Source organism: Opisthorchis viverrini (genome assembly GCF_000715545.1).
Source record: "Opisthorchis viverrini unplaced genomic scaffold opera_v5_62, whole genome shotgun sequence".
Lineage (NCBI taxonomy): Eukaryota > Metazoa > Platyhelminthes > Trematoda > Opisthorchiida > Opisthorchiidae > Opisthorchis > Opisthorchis viverrini.
The window spans coordinates 1,235,823-1,263,446 of NW_008751718.1; the positions used below are offsets into that span (position 1 = coordinate 1,235,823).

At 43.8% G+C, this 27,624-nt stretch overlaps 2 protein-coding genes across 2 annotated transcripts in view; one reads left to right on the forward strand and one right to left on the reverse strand.

The window, feature by feature from the left end:
* T265_13390 (hypothetical protein) overlaps positions 1-20,959 on the forward strand; it is a gene marked incomplete at both ends in the record, with an annotated part of 34,070 nt that extends 13,111 nt beyond the window's left edge. The window contains 2 exons of the mRNA XM_009168659.1: positions 3,391-3,564; positions 19,761-20,959. Of these exons, the coding sequence (XP_009166923.1) occupies positions 3,391-3,564; positions 19,761-20,111 (525 nt within the window). The remainder of the gene's footprint in view (positions 1-3,390; positions 3,565-19,760) is intronic.
* A 931-nt stretch (positions 20,960-21,890) lies between these two features.
* Positions 21,891-27,624, reverse strand: part of T265_04016 (hypothetical protein) — a gene marked incomplete at both ends in the record, with an annotated part of 96,488 nt that continues 90,754 nt past the window's right edge. Inside the window, one exon of the mRNA XM_009168634.1 lies at positions 21,891-21,993. Within this exon, the coding sequence (XP_009166898.1) occupies positions 21,891-21,993 (103 nt within the window). The remainder of the gene's footprint in view (positions 21,994-27,624) is intronic.

Sequence of the window (27,624 nt, forward strand, 5' to 3'; positions counted from 1 at the left end):
GGGGACCCCGAGACGGGCCACATCAATGGCTAGAGACATTGTCAGAGCATGGCCAGTCGCGCCCTCTATGGCGCTCGTGCATCAAAGCTACTACCTTCAATGCATAGTTCCTTTTCCAACCCCCCCCCCACTTGACAGCCCACTGAGAGTGCTGGATTTATGCACCAACTTACCAGCAGGCGCGTGCAGTGTGCAGCTACCTATCCCCCCCAAATCATCGGTGAACGAAACTGCGGCAGCTACAGCCAGTGTACGACGAGTACGCGGTTCTTACAGCTGACAATGGTGATGATGATGAAACGTAAAGTGATTGGCGGATGATACCGGTATAACGGCGGGTACTAGTGATGGGCATGCAAGTAGTATGTAGTTTTATCGTAACCGCTTCGCGTCTAATGAAGGCTGGGGTTTATTACGGAATTTATGAAACTTTTTGGCAGCGTTCGTTTACAACTGCGTGATAGTCAATGAATATCCGGAGAAGTTGAAGTCGCTGTCAATAAGAAGAAAGATAATCAATTGTCAGAAACAAGGCGTATATGAGAGGTTTACTTTCCTGTCCAATAGTTTGTAACGCTTTAGTTGGCGTTTCGTAGTAAACAACTTCGCGGCAAAGGGCTTTCCTCCTTTCACCGGTATCTCGGTAAACGCTCAGACCAGCAACAGACGCACGACAGGCCTCTGTTCGCCCACCCAAGGGGCCCATTAGCCGCACAATGCTCATAGCTGCAAAACCTTTGGGAAGGGAGTCATCATCGTCATCATCATCATCATCGTCATCGACAGCATGACATCAGTGTTCAACACCGATGCTTCACTGCCGTGCAACCATGATTTATTTGGAAGCCTTATTGTAAAGAAAAGAGTAAAGGTGGACGGGGAAACGACTTAGTGCTAGCTTAACAAAATCATTCTGAGGTGCCTACACCTCCAGACATTCACTCAGGTATATGTACTTAAACCAAAAGCCATCTTAATCTACGGTCATATGTACGCGGCTCATTGAATTTCATTGTCCACTGAAGCAATGATACATCCGACGGAAAAAGTCTGGTGGAACACTTTCCTAGCATCGCTGAGACCCCGGGATGCCTAGATGGGGCTCAAAAGTTTCGAACTGAACTCAATTGCCTAGCTCACCAGGCACACGTCGCTACTTTCGAAAATTCAGTTTTATTGAGCGCCCTCACTCAACTATCTCATTCCGTTGAATTTACATCGGCGCCGGTGCAACGTCACTTTCCGCTTCTCGCAAACCACACAGTATCCGAATCGTAACAACTCATCTCCGAAGTAAGTTTGACGGAGTTGAGAGTTCCTAGGCCATAGTGACTACGCGGCGAATATATTAAGTGAAGTTGCCGAACGTCTTGACCGTCAAGAGAACAACTAACGGGCATAACTGGTGACATAATTAAACATCACCAACGTAGCTAGCCAAAGACTGGTCAACTTATTGTCATGTTTGTTGTGATTAGTGTGAAAGTGTCATTCCCCCTGTTCTCGGTGAACGCGACTGTAGCACCTTGATTCAGCTTACATGGGGTTCATAACTGTGTTCTGCCACCTGCGTTCGTCTAGGTGTTACGTCAAGCGCGTGCTTCGGAGCTAACCGTGAGACAGTTGTCGTGTCATGTGCGGCTTGTCCAACCTGATTCGCCCTTGCATAACAAGCTTTCTCATAAGTTACTACCTTGTCAGAAATGGCCAACGTTCTCAACACGTGGATACGTAATTCTTTCTCCAGGCATAAGCTTAACATTTCTTCCATGCCTGCGTATTATATCTACTCATACACACCACAGATTTGTTATTAAGAAAGATCGTTTCTTACACGAAAGCAATCTCGTCCTTTATGGTGATGCAGACGTGCTTCGTTGCCCTATTAGACGTTACTTGAATGTATTGTTTAAGTTGATGCATAGGCTAAGGCAAGCGGCCTTAGTGAACACATTAGCACAGAGTTACACGGGCACTCGTAAATTTGGTCTCGTGGACCATATTTGCATACCCTGTGTGGTAAAAGCATTCGGCAAATAAGTTTTTCAACCGCATACCAATATGCGATTTTGGAAAGCGATCTCACACTGTCTGTTAGGCTAATGCCGTGGCAGAGCGCTGCTCCCAGGTTGCGGGACATTTAAAATCTTCTGAAAACGCCCAATACTCTGTGCCCACACTCCATTTCATTCTGTCAACATTGGCCCAGATTCACACGTGGTAAATAGACTTTCGGATGGATTGAATTAACACTGAAACGACCAGGTCGTCACTGTTGGCGGAAGTAGATTTTTCTTCGAAATTGTCTTGAGAACCATTGTGTACAACCCTATGGAATTTTCCCACATTCCTTTTTTCCTCTCATTAGTGACAGAATCTCGTTTGCACGTATCTGGTCGTTTGGCTTCACCATTAGGTTTGCAAACAACATTCCCTTACGATCTGCTTTGCGAAGGTTGTTTTAACACGAGCAGTCCAAATTAAGATAGGTGAAAATCTCATTTCTAGTTCTTTAGGCCATCACATGTACGCACGGCTGGATTGACGGCATCTAGTGTACCATAATGTTTTATAGGTAGATTGTACAGTGTCGGAAGAAGTGGAAAAACGGGGCAACATGTCACGTAATGCTGTTATTTCAATGATTTCCTATAGAGCTGAAGAGGAAGCAATAGTATAATGCTTTTCGGTTCTTTTGACACCAAGCTTAATACAAAACTCAGGCATACAGAAACTGAAAAAAAAACTCGTGTAACCTGTCAGTGCATCTCTTGAGTGGTTCAGGTGGTAGGCGATCAAGACCAGAAGAGATTGTCAGCCTACCGGATTTGAACACACGCGTCTATCATCCTCGAGGTATCAAGACGGCGAGGTCGTTTGAGAGAAAGTTTGTAGGTCCAGTAGGGTGAGATAGAAATTCTGCATTTCAAGAATCCGAACCCCGGTATTTGTCATTCGTGCTTCTCCAACAACTACAGTTAGTAGAGCTCCACACATCTTTTGATCGTTTTAGCCTAATCAGGTAGGGCACGAAAGCCTGTGGATTGGGTCCATTCATGACAGTACTGTTCCCACTTTTGTAAGCGTACTTCTGTCTTGGAAGTTGTTTCATATGAATGGATCTAATCAACCATTTGCGAAAGAATACGTGGCCTATTGTGATAACTTGAGTGCAAACGTTTCATTGGGCTTCTGTAACTTTGGCTTGCATCAATCTATGGAACGGTGTCAGTGCATCCTTTGGAACTGCTACTCTTGTACTTGTCGGTTTAAATATGTTGATTCGGGAGGGACAACGTCCATCTCTGTGGTGACATTCCATCACTTCAACAACTGCTTGGTTGCTTACTGTTCTTTGGTTTGAGTTCTGTTAATTCACTTATTTCGCAGGAAATAATACTTTACCGGCGACCCGACCGTCGTCGTAGACCTGTAGCACAGTGCCCATCTACTGAACTGAACAATACGCTCGAAGTGAACGACGTTAGCAGCTCGATTCCCAGCGCTAAAGAAAACACGGTCCAGGAGCCAGCAAAAGATGTCTCGGATTCACTTGTAAAGCAGGTCAGTAACATGTTCATTTCCTTTGTTAAATTTTCGTCGTAATCGGTAAATTTTCCCTTAATGACTTTTGTCAAAGAACTGTTCTGATTTCAGTCTAACGAGTTAATTTTTAACACTAACACTAACTAACACTTTGATAAGTGAGAAATTGCAGAAATTGCATGATAGCTAAACTGTCTTCTGAGGGAAAAGCCAATGCATGTAGTTTTGTTTTCCATTCAGTTCACTGAATTTTCAGTAGTTTACTTTAGTCTGTATCCCGCTGATGATTTTGCACTTCAACTGTCACCAGGGCCGGTTTAATGTCATGGTTTTGTACTCAACTCCCTGTTGCAGTAATCGATCTCCCGGTGATCTATTTCCAAAAAGATGTCCGTTTATTTAATGAAAACACCCATGTATGTATGAATTTTTGAACACTGACTTTCGGGTAATTTTGGACCCTTTCAGTTCGTTAGTCAATAAAATTCGTCACCATGTTAGGGTTCTAAATCTTCCAATGACAAATTGAGGTATGTGGCGTTAGTTAGTTTGCTGTTTCTCTTGTTATGTTGGTATTATTCTACCAATTTGGATTATTCTACATACCACACAATCATCGTTGTTTTTGAATTACATTTGTTCACCTGAAAGATGCCGGATTTGACCTTCTTACGGAATGCTAGCTATCCGCGCGAAGGAATGTCATTTGTCTCGTATCATTTGTATCATTTCAAATGACAAAATCAGCAGTAGCTTCTTCTGAACAACTCAAGATATCCGTCCCAGCCATTCACTTCATTGACCTTTGAGCTAAACCGTTCCGTAGGAATTCCCTTGCATCCACCAAACGTTCCAGCTTTGTTCTCCAGCTTCTTCTTAGGAGAAACTCTTGAAGTCCTAAGTTTCTCACTCCGTTTTCTATTCTCCTTTCCACAAAATCATATCCAAGCTCATCCATACGTGTCGTTCCATTTGGATGTGAATTCGATGTTGCAGCCTCGAATAAAAGCCTCTTAGTTTTCCCAAGACGTGGTGTATCACAACTTACATCTTTTTGAGACTACTTTTGATGTGGAGCTGTCAAGTGAGAGTTTCCGAGGGGACAGTTGAACCGTATTCGGTTCGCGCTTATATATATCTGTAGCGTATATTCACTATCAGTGTGCGGACCACCCGGGATACCCGCTAAACGACGAGATTTAAACAACAGAATAATCCTCATTAGTTTGACGGGTAGTATTCTCATGCCACAGCAAATCCTCTAGGATAGGCAAAACTCACACCAGTCTTCAGGAACCCAACAAAATACTACGATGCCACTACAGTATGGGTTTCATTTCTCAGTCCTCATGTGGCTATTCGACCACGGTTTTGGTTTTGCTAAGCACAATGTGCTCTCATTGCTCATCACAGGACGGGTTGATGGATCTGTAGATTGTGCATTCATATCAGTCTCGTTTGAACAGTCTTACTCCTGTTCTGGTGCGATTGCTGTAGTGAATCCGCACCAAAGAAGGGGAGCACTGGATTCAAGGTTGGCTCTTTATGGACCTAGTCAGTAGTGCACATCCTATGCCGTGCCAGGACTTGAACTCCAGGCGAGACTGTGTTACCACTGCTCCAAAAGCGCACGCTGTAAGTACCTGAATTGTCACGTCCGAGCGGACGAACATGTTCACGCTTGAGCTATCTGACTGGCTATGCATTATCTGCGACGAAATATATTCACTTCCCCGATGTACTGTCCCATTAGGTTAAGTTGGCTGTCTGTTGCGTGTTTGAGCTTTTCATTGAACTGTTATCATCCACATTGTTTAGGATTATTTACTTCGTCCTCGCGCTTGCGAATTCAGCATTCTGTTCGTATCTGTAGGTTAGTTTATTTCTATTGCTACTGAAGTATAGTCCTAAAACCAATTCTGGATCTCCCTTATAGTGGGAATCAATCTCAGTAGAGTTGCAGTTTCCAGTATCATATGATTTTACGCGATGGAACAATCGCTTGAGAAGAAAAACAGCACGGCAATCTACTGTAGCAACGTGTACATCGTCGTATTGTTCACCTAGTTGTTTCACCCCGGAAAATAAGCGTTTTCTATTGATCGGCATTTAACACAATACCAGTTTTGCGGTCAATCAGTCACCGACTTTCTTTTATTGTCAGTCTATGACTGAGATCAACTTTTGGGAAATGATTTTTTAATCGCACATTACTGAACTGAGTTTTGGTGTTTCTGCCGTCTTCAAATTGCCTGACATTGCGTGTTTCAGGAAGGAACCATCGAGTTAATCGTTCCCGAGAATAATGAGCTTTTCACCTTGGTATGTGGTTTGATACCATCAGTTTCCAGATCTCTTTGTAGATGTAGAGGGAACCGCAGCACAAACCAATTTTCCGTTTTAATATAGATCAGCGTTGGAACTTTACCATCCTGGTCGAGCCAAGGTAGCTTTTACTTGTAATCCGGCTACTTCCAGAACTAAGCAACGCAGCATTAAGCATCACTACGTTTAGAAGAGCAAGTTCTCTAGTTAGATAACTCCCACTGACCACTCCTTCAGTTTATTTTGCTCGAACTAACCCAATACTAACAAACAGGCCTATTTTTCCCCTTATATTTCTGGTTGATATCAATTTTCACTTGAGCATGAAACCTTTTGTCCACTCCGCACCGAAAAACGGGGGAAACAGACAGAAGATCATGAGCAAAGAACCAGTTTATTGATTTGCGTAGTTTGTTTGAGCTTATAATGAATGTCTACGGTGCGAACAAATTCACTAGGCCATTTGAAACTCTTGCTGATGTTGAAATTCATGTAGTTCTGGAATCCTTTCTCAGCCTCGAATTTTTCAGTGGTACCGTCCAAGTGATGCACACGTATTCGATGTTTTGGTGAAGATCATCCAAACGTACTCTTCGACTGATCGGGCCTATTAGGAACGACGATTACGACCTTGGCAGTAGTCGTCAACTTTTAACGCGTAGTGTGGTTTGTAAGCTCTTTTGTAGCTTCCACGAAACTACATGGAGTTTGGAAACCGCGATCTCTAGGTTATTAGTTTGAATATTTAACTGTTCGGCTGGAAGCTGTGTGTAGCTAACGCGCAGCGTGGCCAACTCACACGTAGATAGGATGTGGCGCCATTCTTCCTTCAACAGCAGAGTGCATGTGACGTTTTCCTGTGTTGATTGGCTTTTGGATTGACGACTTCTTACGTGGAAGTTCCACTCGCCTGGTGAAGTAGTTTGAAACTCTGAAGTTTTGTTAGGTGTGTTTTGCTGATGGTTCTCAATGAAGATGAAACAGCTGTGCAGTGGTTCTCGGCTTTTCCACACAGATAGATTTCACATACGCGTGAGATCTCACTTGAAAATTCCCAATGCCCACACTACAAACATTTTTTTGCTATTGGCTCCAGACTCCTCTAAATAAGCAGTTCTGTCGTGTTGTGAACTACATTACATTCAATTAAAGTACGATACCTTCACCCCACAATCGTCCTCGGTATATTTTCGCTCTAAGGATCCTACGGTAAAATCTCTTATTTAATAGAAACTTACGGAATGATTTTCAGAGAACTACTCGGGCACACTAGAGGCTTGGGAGTTGTTCAGCCGCATAGACGTGTTCGATCAGCTGATTCCATTCATCTACCATGGATACTGTGCGCTGGCTATATGTGATTTTGACTCCAGAACGGATTTTTAACCAGTCCACCAGTGGTGTTATCTCAGGATGAAACAGAATGTCTGCATTCTGTAACACCCGATTTCGACATCATAGCTTTTGTGACGCAGCTGCATCATTGTCAACACTGATGCTCCGCTAAGTTGCAACCATAATTTATTTTTGATCCTTATTGTGGGGAAAAGAATTGAAATGGACGCGTAAGGGACGTACTGCTGACTTACTGACTTACTGCTGCCTGCAACCCCAAACACTCATTGAGACAATCTGAGTAGGAACTGACAACAAGAACGCCACTGACATCAGTTAGTGTCAGTTAGTGTCAATAACTTGCAGCGTTTCCAACCAGACACAGTGGGTATTACGCGGTCCCACTCTGGAAGGCGAGTCGCACCAATAGTACTCAGGCTTTTCGTAATCTCTTTCATGCCCCTCTGCCATCCCAAGGATTGGCCATCTCATTGTTTCGCCACTCTGAATGGATAACAGAAAACAGTACTTTTCGGCAAACGAGGACTAGGTATGCGCAACCCCCGGCCTAGTCAACGCATATTTTTGTGTTGGACACATCGATGGATCTCCCCATTGCACAACCGAGCACTCGCTTTCTAATTGCCTCGTTACGGATTCGCCGCCTCCAACCTACACGAGCTATGGTTCTTGGACAGTGGTTGTCGAAAACCTGACCTGTCCTCGAAATGACCAAGTCTCATAAGCATACGACAAAAGAGCCTGCACCGTAGCCTGATACATACTTCCCTGGAGACTCAGGGATACAGCACCTTGACGCCATAGGTATCTCAAATTAGCAAACACGACCCGAGGCTTACAGATTCATGCGTTAACTTCATTTGTCACACTACAGTGGGATATATTACGGCTTGCAAGATATGTAAAGCGCCCCACAATTTGGAGTATCATCCTGGATCGTAAGTGGCGCATTCAGTGACTGTATGCACCGGAGCATCGTGTTACATTTTGTGGGTGCGAAACGCATGCCAAAGGACGGGATAACTCTAGTCAGTTCAACCAAAAACGTACACCTTCTCTTCGAAGACGAGAACAATGTCGTCTGCATATTCCAGATCAATGAGGTTTTCGTCAGAGGATATTTGAACACCGTTCGTCTCATCATCTCATTGATCATGGAATGAGAGAGAGAGAGTGCATGCCCGTGATGGACACTGCTTTATATACGGAAGTTTTTGAAGAGCTGTTCGCACACGCATACGTCCGGAAGTCCGAGAATATATAGAACCTATGTTTACAAGCTTCCGGCCCGTTCCTTGTTGAGCGAGCCTCTTAGGGAGAATAGACTGATCAGCCGAGTAGAACGCTCCTTGGAAAACTAGGAATGCTGAAATTGTGGGTCGTGTATACGTATGCCGTTGTTATAGCACCTAACGGAGTGTGAATATTCGGTCAACGCACCCCTACCAATCCTAAATACCGCTCGCTGTTCTCAAGTCAGTATTTCATGGGTCGCCATAAGGCATCGAATGATAGGTGATGCTAACAGTCCCTTTAGGGCTGAGGTCATGCTGATTCCCCTGTGATTATGGTACTCATCACGGGCTCTGTTCTTCAAAGTGGACTGTATCAACGATTTTTCTAAGTTCTTTTGGACAGTCGCACAGCAATCAAGTAGACAAGGACTGGCCGATGACTTCACTCCCATCCTTGAAAATTCTGTGGGAAGTCAGTGGGAAGTCGGTGGTGCTTGAGAGGAGTTATGCAATCATAAACTCACGAGGCCATGGGGAGTTTCACGTTCACCTTCCAGGGTTCTGCGTCAACTGTGGGCTCCAAATGAGTGGAAGCAGATGGGTTCCGGGGACCGATCGAAGACTGAAATAATCTTCGGGCATTCCCGGTTTTCTGAGACTCTTGCATTTCCTTGGCATTTCATGCCCACCAGACTTCGCAGTCGGCTTGCACACTCAGTCTCACTTGACGTTTGATATTTCGTCCGGTTAGGTTATTTTTTGGACCGGGTGGGATATTTCGCCAAGATTTAAGCAGTACCACTGTTCGGTCTGAAATCCAATGCTATATTGGGCCTAGTAGCACCGTGCCACAGCACTCCCAGCTTATGCACACAGGTGGCGATTTCGTTCCAGTTTGAATGCCCATTTCATGGTGCAACATTTGGGAGGGACTCTAGAGTATGATTCTAGCATCCGGATTTGCCAGCCGATTGGTCCGCACCTTACGTGGCCCTGCAAAACGAAGGCAGAAGCGGCTCGGGAAGAGCGCGTGGTCGGAATCCACAAATATGTTCCAAAACGACCGGCAGTCAGTTATTGATCCGAGCCATCGGTAACTGATGGTAATGTGATCGATTTGGGTTCGTAGCCGACACGACATTGGCGGACACCATGTGGTCAAGCGAATTCGGCTATTTCGGAATTAGTTATTGTATAAAAACAGCGTCAGTACATAGCCGACGCAGTCGTTCATCATTGTCCGCACATACCGAGTTCACTCCATGTCGACCACCTAGTAGAATGTCAGATCCGCTAAACCTGTTCACTTGTGCATTCAGATCTCCGGTAATCACAACTATATCTCTGAGTTTTTAGCTCGCTCCGACATTGCATTCAGGTCGTAAAGTTTGTCTTTGATAGTGTCAGAGCTACGGTCAGTCGGGGTGTAAGCAGACACGACAAACAGACATCGATCAACTTCCCTCTTGTGAGACACCTTCACAAATGTTGCCAGACGAAGCGCACATAAGTGATTATAGGCTTGTATCCAGTCAAGCAAGCGTCCTTCCACCCAGTGATTGAGGACGATACCATCTCTTTCACATCCTCCCGCAGAAGCCTCTGAGCTACCATAGGTGCGCAGTCGGATGCGGGTGGGGAGTGATGGGGTAGTTCACTCAGCCACTGTGCTTGATACTTGAATTGTTGTCTCTAATAACAGCACACTTCATTGTTAAGCGATTCCCGCGTGAGAGCAAGAACAAATTGTTGTCCTGTTCGCTGCAGAGTGCGGACGTTCGAGGCCTCCAGATAGACTTGGTGTCGAGGCTTAAAAATTGATTTAGGGATGCATGGTGAGGAGATATTGCTAATGCATAGGACCAAACGAACTCCGTAAATCAAATTGAACTTGTGGAAGACGCAAACCGAAATGGCAGCAGGAAACCGGATTGGTTAGATCCGACCGAAAGGCGCCAGATGACGCGCACATTTTCCTTGCAAAACCAATACAGGGCGAACAGAGTCATCAGTTCTAACTACTTTGGCCTGGAACGAAAGGGTTATTAATGGAAAGAGAAAGAAATTAGGCATCAGCAGTAGCCTGTTTTCGCTTATCCACCCTGCTGTATGCAACGAGTAAGAATATCCGACTTAAGGCATCACACGACTGCCGGCGTAGCATGAATTCATTTGTGCGTGCAATTCATAGTTGTACTTAGCCTTGGATACTGCCAGGGCGCCCACACGTAGACAGAAGGACTATTGGGGTCCTCAACGAAGTTCTTTGGCTCCAAAGCCTGACAGAAAGGCAGCGGTGTTTGACCGGGAATGCAAATGCATTTCAATTTTCCTGAATAAATCGCCATACATGTTCCAACCGCCAATTTGGAGAACCGGAAAATTGTGTTGGTCCTACCTCTAACCAGTGACCAAACTGGTAAGAAACTGCGAGTGTCGCGCGGTCACCTCCAGTATGGCTCAGTGAGTCGCGGAGGTATATAAACCGTCACACCACGTACTTTACAGTCCTTTCGTGACGGCCTGTTACTTTGAATCGCAGCCTTTCGATGAAACGATTCAGTCAGGCATTCAACTGCTTTGTGCAACAAACCAAGCACGCATTTTCCTGACCATGTTGTGATCAGGGCCTATTACCATCTTGAGTTTACGAAGTTCTCTCCAAAGCCTGACAGAAAGGCAGCGGTGTTTGACCGGGAATGCAAATGCATTTCAATTTTCCTGAATAAATCGCCATACATGTTCCAACCGCCAATTTGGAGAACCGGAAAATTGTGTTGGTCCTACCTCTAACCAGTGACCAAACTGGTAAGAAACTGCGAGTGTCGCGCGGTCACCTCCAGTATGGCTCAGTGAGTCGCGGAGGTATATAAACCGTCACACCACGTACTTTACAGTCCTTTCGTGACGGCCTGTTACTTTGAATCGCAGCCTTTCGATGAAACGATTCAGTCAGGCATTCAACTGCTTTGTGCAACAAACCAAGCACGCATTTTCCTGACCATGTTGTGATCAGGGCCTATTACCATCTTGAGTTTGTATGGACAACACCACTGTCTCCATAATTGCTTGTTGTGCTTTTGTGCACTCTCACTCTTTCGAGTTGGACGAACACAACGAGTAACAGTACATTCGACGTGTCACAGTAACCGAACCACGACTAGTTTGCGGAGCCTAGGTTCGACCCCACGACCTGATCGAATATCACAGAGACACGAGGCTGAGCTGCTGATTTGTACTGACTATCAACAACTGGAGACTTCCATCAAAATTTGCACAAACACGATGTTTCACAACGATACCACTACAAGTAGCCGAATACAAGTGTCTTGCAGTCATGATCAGTTACTATTGTAAATCTACACGAAATGATACCATGTATTCTGGGCATCGAGCTTTGTACATACTTTCATTCTTGACAGCTTGACTTAGACGAGTTCAATCTTTGTTTACTGATTGCGATTCATCGTATCTTCTCTTAGTCTTATCTAGATTACTAGAGATTGAATGTGTGCAAGTTTTAAATGCGCACTGCAGCTATTTATGTGGTATGACTATGCTATGTGACTATGTTTCCTCGAATAAAAGCGCACGTTCAGGTCGAAGTCCACACAGCCTGTCCAGCTGCGTGGCTTTTGTTCCAAAAATTGGACCAAACATACAGACCCAAAAGAAATAGCAGCTCACGAACCAATCTCATTCCTAGGAAAAACTATCCGTTACATCCGGTCCTACAACATAATCATTTCTCTGGACTTTCTGAAAACGCTGAAGGGTTGTGCAGACAGGGAGCAGCGAATAAGCGATGGATGTCGTCAAAGAACCGTCCTGATAAACTGTCCCTCCAACCTAATGGCACCGATATAACGGTTTAATTGCTCCACTTCACATGCTTATAGATATCAACGCTGCAAATTCCACTTCCGTATGGAATTCCGTAAACGTTGACCCAAGTAGTTAGAGCGCGAATTTACTGGCCGGAAGGTCCGTGTTCCGAATTCGAACTCTGCCTCTTGACTTCTCCCGTCTAGGCTTGGGGAACCTGGCAGTAAATCAGCCCTCGTGAACCTTCGGGTGGCATGGCACTTAGGCACCGGAAGGGTACTACAGCTGAACGATATATATATATATATAACAATGAAAAAAGTTGGTGTGCGTCACTTGTTACATGTTTGCGCTAGTCCTCCCTGCTTTATGGGGCAAATGAGGCGGCCTAGCTAGTGTGGCATTTTATCTGTAAAGATGGTTTTGGTGACGATTGTTATACCTGCTGCAGATTGTATGATAAAGGCGGGAAGCCTATCGCGACGACAGTCGATGGATGGAATATGGATCGATCTTATGCACTGTATTGATTTGTGATGCTCATAAGTGGCCTCAAAGAATCCATGGCGTCGCCATCACGAATGCCGCTTTTTGCTCTTGTTCGCTTGATGGAATAACTCGACAGTGCCCGAGTGTCCGTCAACCTTTTGTTCTAATTGAACCCAAGTTGCACGAAATTAGCGAAGTGCACTCACTTGCAAACAAGTTTGGTTTCGCAGGGGACTCATCTGGAACCCAACTTAATCTCTCGTTTATTATGATTCCCAAGAAGAGCGAAGCCGGTAGTGGGCTGTCGAAGAATTTTCAGCAACCTTTTTAGTAGTGCACCACGTATGTACATTTTTCGCGATATCTTGATAATCGTACCAGATGAAACACACATCCAGTTGCTTGAAAACATAATAAACGAGAGATTTAGCTGGTGAGTCTTCCAGGCGAGTCTTCCGCAAAACCAAATTTGTTTGCAAATAAGTTCATTTCGCTAACTCGACAGCATGTTTTGAGCTCCGCGGCAAATTGCAAATAATTCAAACTACTGAAGAAGCCCTAGTAGCCCATTGCTCGCATCGCCGTAGAGACCACTGCAATGTGTTCGGTTCTAATGGCCAGCTGCCGTGAAAGTATAATTCACCTGGAAGCTTCATTCTGACGAAAAGAAAGAATGAGGAGGGGAGGAAACAGTCACTGGAGATTGTTACACCTCCTGATATTCATTGATAAACCCTGGATAGAAAGTGACCACAAGAACGCCAGTGACGTGGATTACAGCGTCCCAAAAATGCCCAAAGGGATCACACACACAATTTTCATTATCTGGTCCTCCTACACCTATTTTCTGATTCAGAGAGCTTACAGTTCTACGAAAATTGCTTCACGTGTTGACTGCCGCTTGCCTAAATTACCCCGGAAGAAATTCAAAGCATCTATTCCACACTGCATCCAAAATTCCCTCTTCGGTCAGACGTAGTAAAACGCTCAGGACCAAACCAGACTTTTCTCGCCTTACTGTTCGGATATCTTGTAATGCAGTCGCTTGGGGACTACAGCCAACCGCAACACTAAAAGTCCCCTACTTTGTTTAGTTCTTGTAAAGAGTTGTCACATTATTCGTTTGAGTGACTCAGGGAAGACAAAAGAGGCGATTTTTATATATTTTGTCAGCCGGAACGGTTTGAAAACTGGGAACTTTTGAACCTACACCAGCAGCTGTTTACGATTTTACCAGGTAATATAAATATCAAGATCGACTGAATAAGTTTTTGATATGCCCGTCTGGGCGGCTCACTCCAAGTGAATACCCGCTGTTCAAATAATAAGGGGCCACCAATTTTGTTATGCGCTGGAGATGATATGTTTTTAGCTGGTACGAACTTTCAACAAAAGTCCGCACAATGTTTTATTTGGAAGTCACCATATGTGAACGAGTCAGATCGCCTTCCCCCACAGTTGCGTTAGTTGACGCTAGGATATTCAGCGAGTCACCCTGAAAGGACCTCTTTGACACAACAACATCGAACTGTGACGGCTTGTAAACCCTTTTGAAATTAACCGGTGGGGTTGTGCTAATGTTGTTTTGGCTTTCGGAGACGCCTGCTCGGAGTATTGTGCATAAAACCGAGTGGATGTTAGAAGTCCTCAGTATCAGCAACAGTTATTAATAACAGCATCAGACGATTGTGATGGCATACGCAGATATCCCGGGGCCAAATGGTGGGAACCCGATGAGTAACAAGAAACGCTGATGAAGAGGAAAGACGAGAGGGGACATCCTTGTCTTACACCACTGGACGTGGTAAACTCAGGCAAAAGCTTGTCGTATACTTATGCGCGTCCACAGGAGTTCGCATAGAGAGCCCTCATAAAAGATCTGCCGATTTCCACGATCTCCATTGTCCATTTAGTCTAGTCGGATGGCTTGGAAGAACAGTTCTTAAAATTAAGAGCATACCTTCCTTTACTCGCTTCCATTCACCCTCGAAGTCGTCATCCGCAAGACTGTGTTTCCAGTAGCTTTCTAGCCAGGCTAGCCCCATAAACTTGAGCTATTGAAACTTGTCGAAGTTGATGAATGGAACTACTCTCTTTTGGCACACGTAATGCTGATGGAAAGCGAAGTGATAATCGGGTTTGCACAGTGGCATGATCAGAGTCAAGCTGCGTACCTCAGAAGAAACGACAATCTTTGACGCTCTCCATGGTACAATTGAGTCCATGACTGTTTTGCGGTTGGTGGCGTTTGTGTTTGAAGTTCGTACTGGCAGTTCTTACAGTCTTTTGGGGCGTATGCCTAGTGCAGCTTCGCACAACAGATGCCTTTCGAGCAGAACGTTTTGATCTCATAAGTGTTTTGACCGTATTAACTAATGTGTGGCGGTCACGGTCAGCCGTTGGGTGATCGGAGTGTACGGTTTTAGGGCTAACTTTCTAACCCATCCTTCTCCGGGGAAGTCAGCATCGGTGCTTTCATGAATATGGACATAATGGTCGCTTGCGAGAAACGCCTTACTGTCTTCGCACTCCTACCTCGAGACCCCCTCATAATACGGTTACTCGCAATACGGCTACTCGCTGTTCTGTGTCAGGCAGCCCCCCTTTGGCCTTCATAGCACTGTTGAACCTTTAGGATCTGAGTTATAGTCAGTGTAGTTCATAGAATAATTGCAGCACAGAAGCTTGAACACCATGACAAGGTGACAGCTTCAGGCCGGGCATGTGGTGGGGATTGGAGAGAAGCGAAAGTCCGTGAAATACATAGGAGGAAGGTATAAGTAGTAGTAGTCTGGTTCCACTCACTCTTCCTGCTATATGAAGCAATTAAGGCGGCCCGCTTGATGACACTACCTAGACACAGGAAAGAATATAATAACATAAATTGTCAATGTATTTCTTGTCATTCTATTAGGAGTGAGTTGTAAAGGCGAAAAATGAATCTGGTCACTATATGTTGTGAACTGAAGGCGATCTCAAACGCAGTCATGGTGAATAGCCATAGTTAGGTCTAAAAACTTCTGCGTTGTGAACTTTAGAAAATCATACTGCTTTCCACAACAACATATAGATTAGATATCAAGTGGCTCTCAACTTGGGTGATTGTTTTTTACTATTTCTTTTGGGCAATCCTAATGCCTTTTGCGGCACAGTGACGACAATTAGTAAGATTCGGTGTTCATAGCTATTTTTTATTTGCACGTCCATACTTTTCTAATCCAGTGAGTCATGTCACCTTGACTTAATTCCGAATGATGGCGGACAAGCCGAGACTGTCACATTTGTATCGCGTCTGAAGCTCAATTTGTCGCTTAGGTAGTGGCTAAATGTCTAAACACCTCGATCCACTCCACTGGCCCGTTGATTGATTGACAATCTATTGTTTGCGTTGAAAACTGCCAAGGTAAGCCTACCATGCTTTAGGGCCAAGTTCACGTCAAACGAGAATGGGTATATAGCTTTATTTTGTATACACATTTCCAAGCACTCGTCTTATCCGTACGTGACGTCACGTGGCATTCATACGTCATGAGACTAACTGATGTACGCACCAAGCTGAAAAAAACATATCAGTGAGAACGAGGCATGAATGATGTTAATGATGGCTGTATGTGTGTTTGTGAAATTGATCATCGTAACTTTTATGGAAGCCACCTCTTAACCTCTTAACTTCTCTTGACTTCTAAATCTTCGAATAACCTCAATCCATGTGAACAACATCGAAAGATTACAAATTACGCAGTTGAACCACTTGATACAGTTTCGTCAATTGCAACAAATATAACAAAGTCCAAAAACAACGAACAAATATGATGCAATTCAGACACCATGTCAAGTTCGCTTGTTCGTTCAAACCAGAGCAAACGTAGCGTGGCTGTCAAGTATTGTTGTACGCTAAGTAATGGCTCTTAACAAGTAGTTAGTAGAGCCCTAATAAATTCCAGTGTTAGCAAGGGGTTCCATCGCACCGCATCCTAGTCGTCAGATTAATTTATGTGCTTTAGTACACGCATCGGTTGTAGGGACACTCTACCAGCATTGTTCAAGCGTGTTGTGACTTCATCCCAACCTTGGTCGTTCCGAAGAATGGCTTGACCGGAGTGTTTGGACTCGCAAAAATACTCGAGCGACCGTTTATTTTGAACAGCTCGTCGGAGTTGCGCGCTGATGAGAGAAAGACCTTGGCTTTTTATCCCAAGACCAAAAGAGGAAGCACATTGACATTTTCTATCGATAACTTGCTGTATACTGTGGTGATCCGCAGCGAGTGCAGCTATGTCATGCCCGAATTGATAGTCCATGTTCGATACATTCTGTCCAACTTCCACGCATTGGTATCCGATGACAACTACAAGATTCAACTGCAACTACAATATCCAGCAGTAAACAGCAGACAGTCCTGCAGAACCCCAGAGGACAAGTCGGAGACCGGCAAATTTTCGCCAATCATACGGACACTTGTTATTATAGCTTCTTAGCAACCTGGTTATCTTAGGGATACTGTTGGATTCCAATATATTCCACAGTGCTTCTCGATCCATAGGTCCATAGGTAGAAATCATTGAGACAGGCTACAGTCGCCGTTGCTGTTTGTGTCGTTCTGGAACACGGCGTAGAAAAAAGTTTAGTCGGCGCACTCTCCCCTCTGGGCGAAAACATTACTAGTTTTGTTTCTTGTGTGCGGGGGTCTTTCGCTAGCAAATCGATTCAAGCGATCGATCGCAAGTAATTCAGAGGCTACATCCACTGAGCTCAAGCCATGGTAATTATCACAAACAAATTTGTCATTTCTGTCGAGAATAGCAGAGGAATAGAGATGTTCCAGTGTGATGAAAATACGTCGCTGTCTCAGGCCAAACAGAAAGTGGCACAACGAGGTTGGTAGTGCATGCCTATATGCAGGGGTGTAATCTTCACTAAGAGTTGCGCAGCTTCTCAGTTGATCGATGAAGTGGAGGACTCACTGGTGGGCCGGTTTTATCCAACATCTAAATTGGGAGGTGCTTTCAATCGTTGATCCCAGGAGTTCTCTCTGTTTGTCACAAATAAAGTACACCACAGGTACAGGTACAATCTGATGTTGAGATTGCAGACATAATAGTTTTATCCACCGGAAGCGGTACGGTCTATGCGAGCAAAAACACTCAGTTGAGCTGCCTAATTTGTTTTCATTAGGGCGGTTTGCAGTCTGCATTTTATGAATTTTTGTGAATGACAGCATCAAATAGACCATTCCCTTCGGTACACTAAGATTCAGTTGCTATTTTGGACTGTGTCACCGTATGACCCCCTAAAAGATTTCCACAATTTATACCGCGTCTCCAAAGTTCCGCGGAGATTGCAGTAGGAGATTCAGCGTTTATTGATGGGCCTTGTGTAAGGTTGATACATGTGCTAAGAGTCATCCACATGTTTTGTCCTCCCACAAAACCGACTTTAATCAGTGTCATAGTTCACGTCACTCGTGCAAAGAGTAATTTCTACTTTGATTAGCATACCCGATATCTAGTGTTTGCATGAATGTATCTCCTAGGTAAAAGGCAGTCGGATCCGTATTTCGCCTTCAGTCATACAGTCTCTACTGTGGCGCGGGCGGCAAGTACTTGCACTCATGCATTACTAACTCCGTTTCAAGACTGTTCAGCATTTTGTTATCTTCCACATATGTGACTGCTGAATGCAGTCAATGGTAGAGAAATCAGTGAATCGATCAGGTTGTGCGGTACTGGTAGTCATTGTAGAGGGTTTTGTATCCGCAAATTGGTCGGTTGGGATGTTATCCTTGAGTATTATAAGTTCTCTGTTGAAAGGACGGTGGAACTTGATCACCAAAGCAGTGTTCGTTATGTTGGAATTGACCGTAGAGGAGGAGTATTGTACTTTGCTACAAAGGTGTGTGTAACAAAGGAACCAGTAGGAACTCCATTCATTCATTTATTCCGCACTCACCTTCTATGTGTTCTGCAAGTTTGGTGTTTTTTGCTTAAGACTGCTGTATGTAATCTAAGCTAAGTTGTTTGCCAGGCCAATTCAGCACCGATCAAGACGTTTGCACTAATGTGGTGGGATAGTGAATCGGCATTTCTTATGAGGTCTGACGTTCGGTTTGCTAGTCAACTGACAGGGAGGATGAGCGAAGACAACTGACAAGTGTCGATTAGTGTTACGTGGATTTACATATTCCCCTTTTTGCTCTAAGAGTTTAGGGAACCAGAAAATATCTTCGGTTGTTCGAGTTTTTTCGAAGGAGAGATTGCAATCGAAAAAATTCCGTATCCCCAAAATCACCCGTTTCACCGAAGCATTCCTCTTCAGTTTGGTGGATTGTTCCATGTCTTGCTGAATACACCTTTCGTGCGTGGGCTGTTTGCTTCTAGAATGCTACACAGGTTTGTGTGTAACTGATATATCGGTTTCGTTTTTCACCTAGCAGTCACGCAAGACAGTAGAATTTGGCTATCCAATACTTTTCAAACCACCCCGCGCATGCAGATGAGTAGATAGAGAAAAAGCTCGGTTTTCTGCTTACAGTGTGTTTTTGTTGAGTACTTTTAGCTCATCCGGTTTGTTTCATACCAGTTCTCATAGGAGGTCAATAATCCGGATGTTTGTGCGGCAAGCGAAAGCACTGTTTTCATAGCAAAGGATAGAAACATGGAGAACACCTGAAACACAGTTACTTAATTAAGCGGTATGATCGATTGTTAATTGCTCATCGCAGCTGAAAAAAATAAAAGCAAAACGTCAACTTTCCACACCGTTTGTCTTCTTTTTGTATTATTCAGTTTCTCATTTATTTATTGTGTAAGCAGCTTGGAAACTGGTTAGTTCTGCTGAAACCCTTCTTAAGCTGGTTACTTTCATGTCGTTTTTTTGTGAAGATGTTAACCGAGATGACCTCTGTGTTGCACCTCAATATCAACACTTCCGCTCATTGTTCGAGTTAAAAGTATTCAATCCTCTCTTTCGCTGTTTTGTGCATAGGCTTTATCCACACCTGAAACACCTGCGCTAAACGGGTCTTCGAACACACCGGAGAACATCACTGTCGATGGTAAGGTACCGGAAAGTGCGGATGAAGATATGGATGGATTAGAAATAGAAAGCTCACCGGAAGCCTCTAGGACCTCGCGGAGCATGCATAGGTACGAACCGAAAAAAGTTCGCCAAGATGCTCCTTCTGTCGAACAGGCGGAATTCGAAGCGGCCCCTGTCATTCATTCCACATTTTCCACCGATTCCAACGTCCCACAGCAGCAGTCACCCGTTCCACCAGCTTCGGAAGACAGCGCAGTGTTGCAACACGTGGAGGATGACGACAGTACTGTGAAATAAGTGTTTCGACTATGCCATCTATGGTCCTGTTTATTTCTCCTATCCATCCATCCATGCATCCAATAAATAACCTCATCGATTTCTTAGCGTATCACGCTGATGGTCACGACCGATTGATCTTTTATTTTTTCTCTGGATTCACTTGCATGTAAATACATTTCTCCCTCACTGATTAGATCGCTGTGTGCTGGAATAGAATGGACAGACGTCCATGATCTCTTTCCTTCCTTCCTGATGCGACCATTTGTTCATTCCGCTGATTATCTCAGCGTGAATGTGCGGGTCCTGAATACCTAGTCAATGCAGCATGCACTTACCACAGTTCATTTTTCCTTTTGATGACCAAGCTGCGCATTCTGTTTTTAATCTGCAAGAGAGCTTTCCCATTTGTACTGATTGTTCCTACCATTATGTTTGGTCCATTCTATTCTGCCCAGTTGTTTTCCCAACCGGTTGCTATCCCGGCCCGTTTTTGACGCCTCCTTACTGATTAATTACTTGATTCTCGCGAATTTCGGTGCTATTGAAAGACTTGATTGCTCTATTTAAAAATGCAAGTTTCCTGGAGATCAGCCTATAGAACCTGTACTGCTTGTACGACATGCATGTAGTTGGATGGCATCCCAGACGGATCTGCTGGTCAGGGGCCGTTGATCCACTGCGCACACAAATGAACAGAAGTGGTTAATCCAGAGCGGATTGTGATGCAAGCTGCTGATGTGAGAGAATGAGATAGGCCTACAAACGTGCGGCGACCTGTGGAGAATCATGCTGTCAAGATAGTGGTCAACTGCATTAGCTAGTTGGCGTCTAGGTGCTGGCGTCATCTGTTGATTCTTTTGTTTTTCAGCACAATAAAGTATTTTCCATTAATAAATCACTAGAACCGTATTTTCTGGGGGATGTCCACTACTACTCACTTGAGGTAGAGACGAGTTGCCGGGCGGAAAGTCTAGTCGGGTGGCCAACGATTCCGTCATCAGGACATTAGAATATCTGACAGAATGTTTTGTCGGTAATTGTTAATCCTTCATCGAAAAGAGCAATACTGTGTCTCAAAACAAAGCGGTACAGGGTAATCGGGAAACTACATTTGTATTTATTGACCATTGTCACATATGGCACGTAGTTTAAGACAAGGAATAAACAAAAGACTCATCAGGTAAGGATTCATGCGCTCAGGGCAGGTTGTCCATATAGAAAGCACTTCGCTTCCAGATACCAGAATTGAAAAATCGAATGATGGTTTGTCAGAGTTGGAGAAGAGACAGGAGGGTTTTTTGCATAGCTCAGTATTTTCTACGGAATTTCAAGATTGGGTTCATTTAGTGGTTCTGCACTTTTGTAAAATTCGTGGATTGTCCACTAATAGTTGGAAGACAAAGAATGTGTACGTGTGTTGGAATCTTCGTTTTGGGCTGGAGGTTCAGTCAAAGGAGGGTGGAAGTCCTTCAAGTGTTCCTTAATGGTCGTGTTAGAGATAGAGTGCTCAAAGCGCATACAACTGTGTAACGTATTCCACATGCTTACCAGGCAGATAGATTGTTCAAACGTGAGTGCCGAATGATGTGGTATTTCCCATCTGGTTAATCTACCCAGTGATAGATCGTGTCTCATTGAGGTTTTTTATCCAAAGGGATTATAGTCAGTGCTCTATGCCCTGCTTGGTTTCCCATATCTCCGTTACTGAAGAGATTTCCTCATTAAAAGCGGATTTCCCCTCCGGGATTTTCAGCTCGACGGATGACAGGCGAAAGTGATTCAACTGTCACCGCCGTCTCACTGGGTTTGGAGTGACACAATGCTATACCGTGTGTACAAGTGACCAGAGCGATTGTGAGGTGGTTGCTGCAGATCAGAGGTAAAACAGTCATCTCCACAACTGAACAAAACAAGTATTTAAGGCATGTCTAGGGTCAAAGTGACCAGAATATTAACAGTGCCCCTCCAAATTATGATTCCGTTAATAAAGCGGTATTCAGTAACATCTGCGATCTGGTCGCACCTTAGATGGACGAATAAGCTATCTCTATCCGCTGATACGCAAAGCGTGGTTTTACAAGAGAGTGAATTCCTACATAAGGTTGTTGTACAGACCTGCAGTCAACCACATGCAACCATTCGTGAATGAGCCATGCATGGTAATGCGGCGGAACTTCATTTTCCAGTCGGAAAAAGTGGACAGTAGAAGATGCAGGTTAATGCATGCATTCGGATGAGCACATTTCTTTAATGTACTTTCATATAACGGATGATATATTGCCATCACTAGGCATCCATTAGACATGCGCCCAAAGTGAAGCCACCGACACATGCTAATTCATTTCACCGTATTCGATACAGAAATGACTATTTTTTATTTCAATGATGAGTTTAGGGTAGGATGTTTGAGAACCATGCAAAAACAGCTTTTTTCTGTGACATAATTAGTCATTCCACCTTATCGGAAAACCACTTTGCGGAAACAATGAATAGAAGAGTGAATTTTCTGGAACGACATCAAAGTATGGATGTGATTTTTGGCCAGTGCAATATTCGATTCTGGCATAAAACTAAAACTCATCAAAGTTCCTCAGGCTCCCATTTACTCGTTTGCAACCAAGGGTCATATTGTTACTGTGGTCCTAAACGTTTACCTCTGAGTTCCAGCAAGAATCTATGAATGATAAATAATTATAGGCAAAAAATACGATTCTCATACAAGCTTCTGGAAGGGTGAGAACTTTTGTGAGTTAGAATGGATCTTATTTAGACAGTGCATATGTCGGATTATCAGTTGCACTCTAAATTCGCAACACATTTCAAGCCTAACTTTTGATCCTGCTAACGTTTAGTTAGCATAAAATACTGCCGAAGCTCGGAATTCCAATATATCACTTCGTACCACAGTCAGAAATTGTACAGACCTTGGTAAAAAATTTGCCGGTGCTCGTTTCCGAAACTGCATACTTTAAGTACAACCGTCATGTAGAAATAAGTTTAGATTCGGGGGCGATGCCTATCTGCTGAGGGCAAGAAGTACAAGGCCAGTACTGGGTCGCTCAGATGCTCCATAGATTTTAGGTGAGAAATTGGAATACTTCACCGTATTGTCTGTCATGCTAGCTTCTGATCCTAAAAGTCGCGAAAGTCAAACGGTTTATCTATCTTCCCATGTTTTCCCAATGTAAAAATGAAAGCTAGGTATTTGTGGTTTGGGAAACAAAACACAAGTTTCACTTGAGATTTCGTACACTACGCTAAAAACTGTAAGTGACAACCATCAAAACTGCGCATCGAATACTTGATTCTCAAGTTATTAGCTAGACAACACACTGTTTCACCATGCTGGTTGATGGATAGTGTGGTTCACTGATATCTAGACATCACGTGGTCTGCTGCTGAATAGCTATCCGTGTAGGGACAACTCAAACGGAAGTGGAATTACAGAGCTTTGCTGAGTAAAGTATCTATAATATGTCGGTAATGAGAGATTTTTAACTTACGGCGTCGTACCAAACAAGTTTTATTTAGACGAACGCCTGCTCGTCCCGTATTAAATTATCAGAATCGTTTCTAAATGACTAATGTTAGATTAAAAAACCCTACCAATTTATGGGTGGAATGGTTCGTTAATTCAAAAACGCAGATTCAAAGGGTCCAGTTTGTTGAATTGAAAAAATGAATGCCTTTGGATTAGTTTACTTCATGTGTATTTTATTTCTATCATCGTTACGTCCTCTAGAAAAAACGCACTTTGTGTCGCACGATTCAGTCGACACTGGAAAATCGCGCGTGTCAATGGTCACATTTACCCACTAAATCAAAACGGCCAATAACAGCAGTTTTCCAACTGTAACACCTTTTCGGTGCAAAGGTGTCACCTCACCCGCCGGAGGCACGAGGACTGAGCTACTGCCAGGTTACCCAAACCTAGACAAGCGCAGTCAAGATGCCGTGACTGGTTCGAGCAACGAGACTTCCTGTGAGTAGATTGGCGCCTTGGCCATTGAGCTAGCCACTAGCTATAGCGAAACTGCCAAGTTTTCCTGTTGTTGGAATTAGAGGCTGAATCTCCCAGAATCGAACAAAAATTCACGGAACTGAGTGACACCGTCTCGTGATGCTTGAGTTATAAATCGTAGTGAGAATTTTGCCTAAACTTCTTCCGACAGCGGAACACCATTTTTCACAGCTTTGTTGCAGGATGAATGAGAAATAATGTGATAAGGGCGGAGCACCATGGGTTACCTGCTATTTGTGTAACTTCGGTTTTTGGGAGCCAGAATCACCCGTTCTGAAATACGTTGGACAAGCTTTGGGTAAAGAAAAGGCCTTTAAAGAAACCCATTGATAGCATGTTTTATGCGAAAATGGTAGAATATGTGATTCACAAAGTGAATGTCCAATCGGTTCACAATTATTGCATTTTTGAGGTTTGAAACGGATTTATATAGTTATGAATAAACATACTTGCCTATATTTCATGACATTTTAGTCTCCAAAACGTTCCTATCACTTACAGAAGTGTTCAAATCAGTGGAAACGTAAAATGCTGTCGTCTTGGCGCACAATCCGTTATTTTTCAGGATGTGGACAAATCCACAACATGCTTGCACTTCATAAAAAAGATTGGCATCTGTCTTCGTTCTGCCTGGAGTTTACATGTGGTTGCTCTAATGAATGAGGGACAACAAGGCATCTGTATCGTGAGTGCACTCAATCCGACGAAATACGTTTTTCGGTGCAGGCTTGGTGGATTGACAGCCTAACTTGCGACACACATAATTAGACCGTAGTGTGCCGACAAACTGTATAAGGACCTAGTGACTCAGTTTGTTCAACCACGTCCACTGGAAACCCAGGCCATCCTAAACTGAATGATGCCTCAGGCATCAACGTCTCGCCGCTGATCCGCAGAATACCTGAAAGTTGTGTGAATATTTTCACTCGAATACATAGTGTGGCGTGATTTATTGCGGCTAGCTTACGCGTGAAGTTTTGGCTCGGCGAAGTTAATCACACAGGAAAGTCTCAGGCGTAACGTTTAAGTCTACTAAGACGAAGTAACTTGGAAATGCCAAAGGCCTAGTTAAGTTCCCAAAAGACAACTACAGGGCTTATGGCTGGAATGTACACTCATAGTGATGTGAAAGATATGCGGAGAGCGATGAGATTAGTTTTTTGACTGCATACCGTCTTTCAACCAAAAGCAACGGCACGGCCGTCCTGGTGTTGAAATCTGAAATTTCACACAAGCCCTCAGTGTTCACTTAGCTGGGTTGAAGAATTCACTATGAGATGTGTTTAGCAGGAAACTTCGGGACTTTGTATGAAACCCAGTGGGATACTACGAGAGCCGCTGGTACTTCGAGTGGTATTCGGCAATAAAGCAGTTGGATCTAAGATGGGGTATCAGAACATCTTCACGGTCGCTGTTAAGACTGCCCCGACAGAGGTCTTCCAGAAGCATTTTATATGATACACCGGTTTTCAACTGTATTTCACAATTCATGCAAAAATAACCTTGCTGTGTTGTCCTATGATCAACATGTAAAGCATAAGAATAAGGTGATGTGCACAGCATTTTCCCTTAAGTATGCTGTCTTGGCCAAGTTCGGCAACAAAAGTCTTTTTTGCAACACGAATTTCTGACAAAGAATGCCGATTCAAGATGGACTAGCACTTGGTGTGCTATTCTATGGTAAGTTTGAAGCTACATTACTACACACAATCAAGTAGTCAACGGCTGCAACAATTACGCTGAAAAAAAACTGGAGAAAACTGCTGTCTGACTGGTGTACTCGCCATATTACGAGGTGTTGAAGCACTTTGTTGCACGTATGGCTGGAGCAAATCTTGGGATCCTCAGACCGGGGCTGAAAGGTGCTTTGGGAGCACTTCCTGCAGATAAAGTAATTAATCTTTTGATCTGGTGATCTCCGAAATCTCATTCTCTAGATCATGCTATATATCTGAGCATATTTATTCCACTCCTCCAAAGACAAGCATATCAAGTGCAGAAGTTTATAAACAGAAAAGGGAAACCCATGCACGTATGCTCCAAGAACTTGAAGAAGTGAGAGGGCTGTTTTGAACCTATTATGATGAAGTACGAACTTTCACTAGGAAAAAGTAGACTGTAAATCTGAGGGAGCAAACGAATCAAAGTATAGTCTATTGTTGTACTGCGTCTAACACGTCTGGGGGTAGTTGAGAGAAGGGGACGCCATTATCGTTAAGAATTACTTATAAAATTGCTAAAAACTTTTCGACAGCCCACGATCACCTTCGCGTTTTTGATTCATATAAACAAGACGCAGTTCATGAGTTTCCATCAAACTTATGTTCTACTACTATACCGGAATTCATATTCCATAACTTTTTCAAGACGAGGGCCAGAAGACAATGTTCTCTATAAGGCCAGACTCCTAGTAAATACACCGTCTTCTCCATAGAAAGTTGGCACAGAATGCACTCACCTTGTCAGTCACTTACTGTGACCGTGACATTTAAATTCCCGTAAGAAGGCGTGTACTGGAAAGTTTCTGTGAATAGGCTCTGCGTTAACAGGCATTTTCTGTCCTTCCGTTTTTTTATATTCCCCTATTTCTTATGTTGATATAAGCTACATTATAGTTAAATCTCTTTCCAATTGTTACTTATTTAGTTTGGAGCCAATTTGTGTAACCCACGATATCCACAAAATTGACTCGGATCCATGTCTGCGAAGCAAACCTGAAGCCACTCTACGATTTTCGTGACCCTACTTGGACAATTATTTCCTCTGTCACCTAACTGATCGCGCGATGATTTGGTTACCTTGATACCACGCGGTTATTAAAAAAAAACTATGCTGGTTGAACTACCGTTTCTCTGTTATTTTCTGTGCAACGAATTCGTTACACACCATGCGCTCGGTTCATTGTCAGACCAAATGTCAAAAACCTTGAACGCTGTGAATCGCATCCATAGTTTGGTCACAGTTAGCACACGTTTGTTAAGAGAGAAGATATGACTGTTTTTGACCACACCATTGGAGGCTTTGTTTAGTTTTAGAACCGGGGACCAACTGCCGTTCCATACCACAGGACACATTTCCAAGTAAATGTTGGTTCAAGTAAAAAAAATTTCACCTTGCAGCCGGCTCACAGAACAGGGTTTACATGTCCCATGAGCGTGCACTTGATGTTGGCAACAAACGCATCTAAATATCAGCTTGAAGAAAGGTGAAACCGGAAGCGTGCTGTCGAAGAGTTTTAAATAATCTTGTGATTGTGGAGATTTCGTCCTGTAAGTGAAGCCAATCTATGCTGAAAAGCCAAGAAGCACTGTACAACTGTTTCATCCTTATGGGGAATTTCCACAAAAATCCCAAATCTTCTCACACTACCAACAACATGTAAGTAGCTCAGTGGAAGAATAAATTTCACCCGATGAGTGAAACTTCTATCTGAGAAGTCGTTGCTCGAGGAGCCAGTCAACACGTGTGACCGCGTGATGTGGATCCCGTGATTGAAGGATGAGCGGCGCT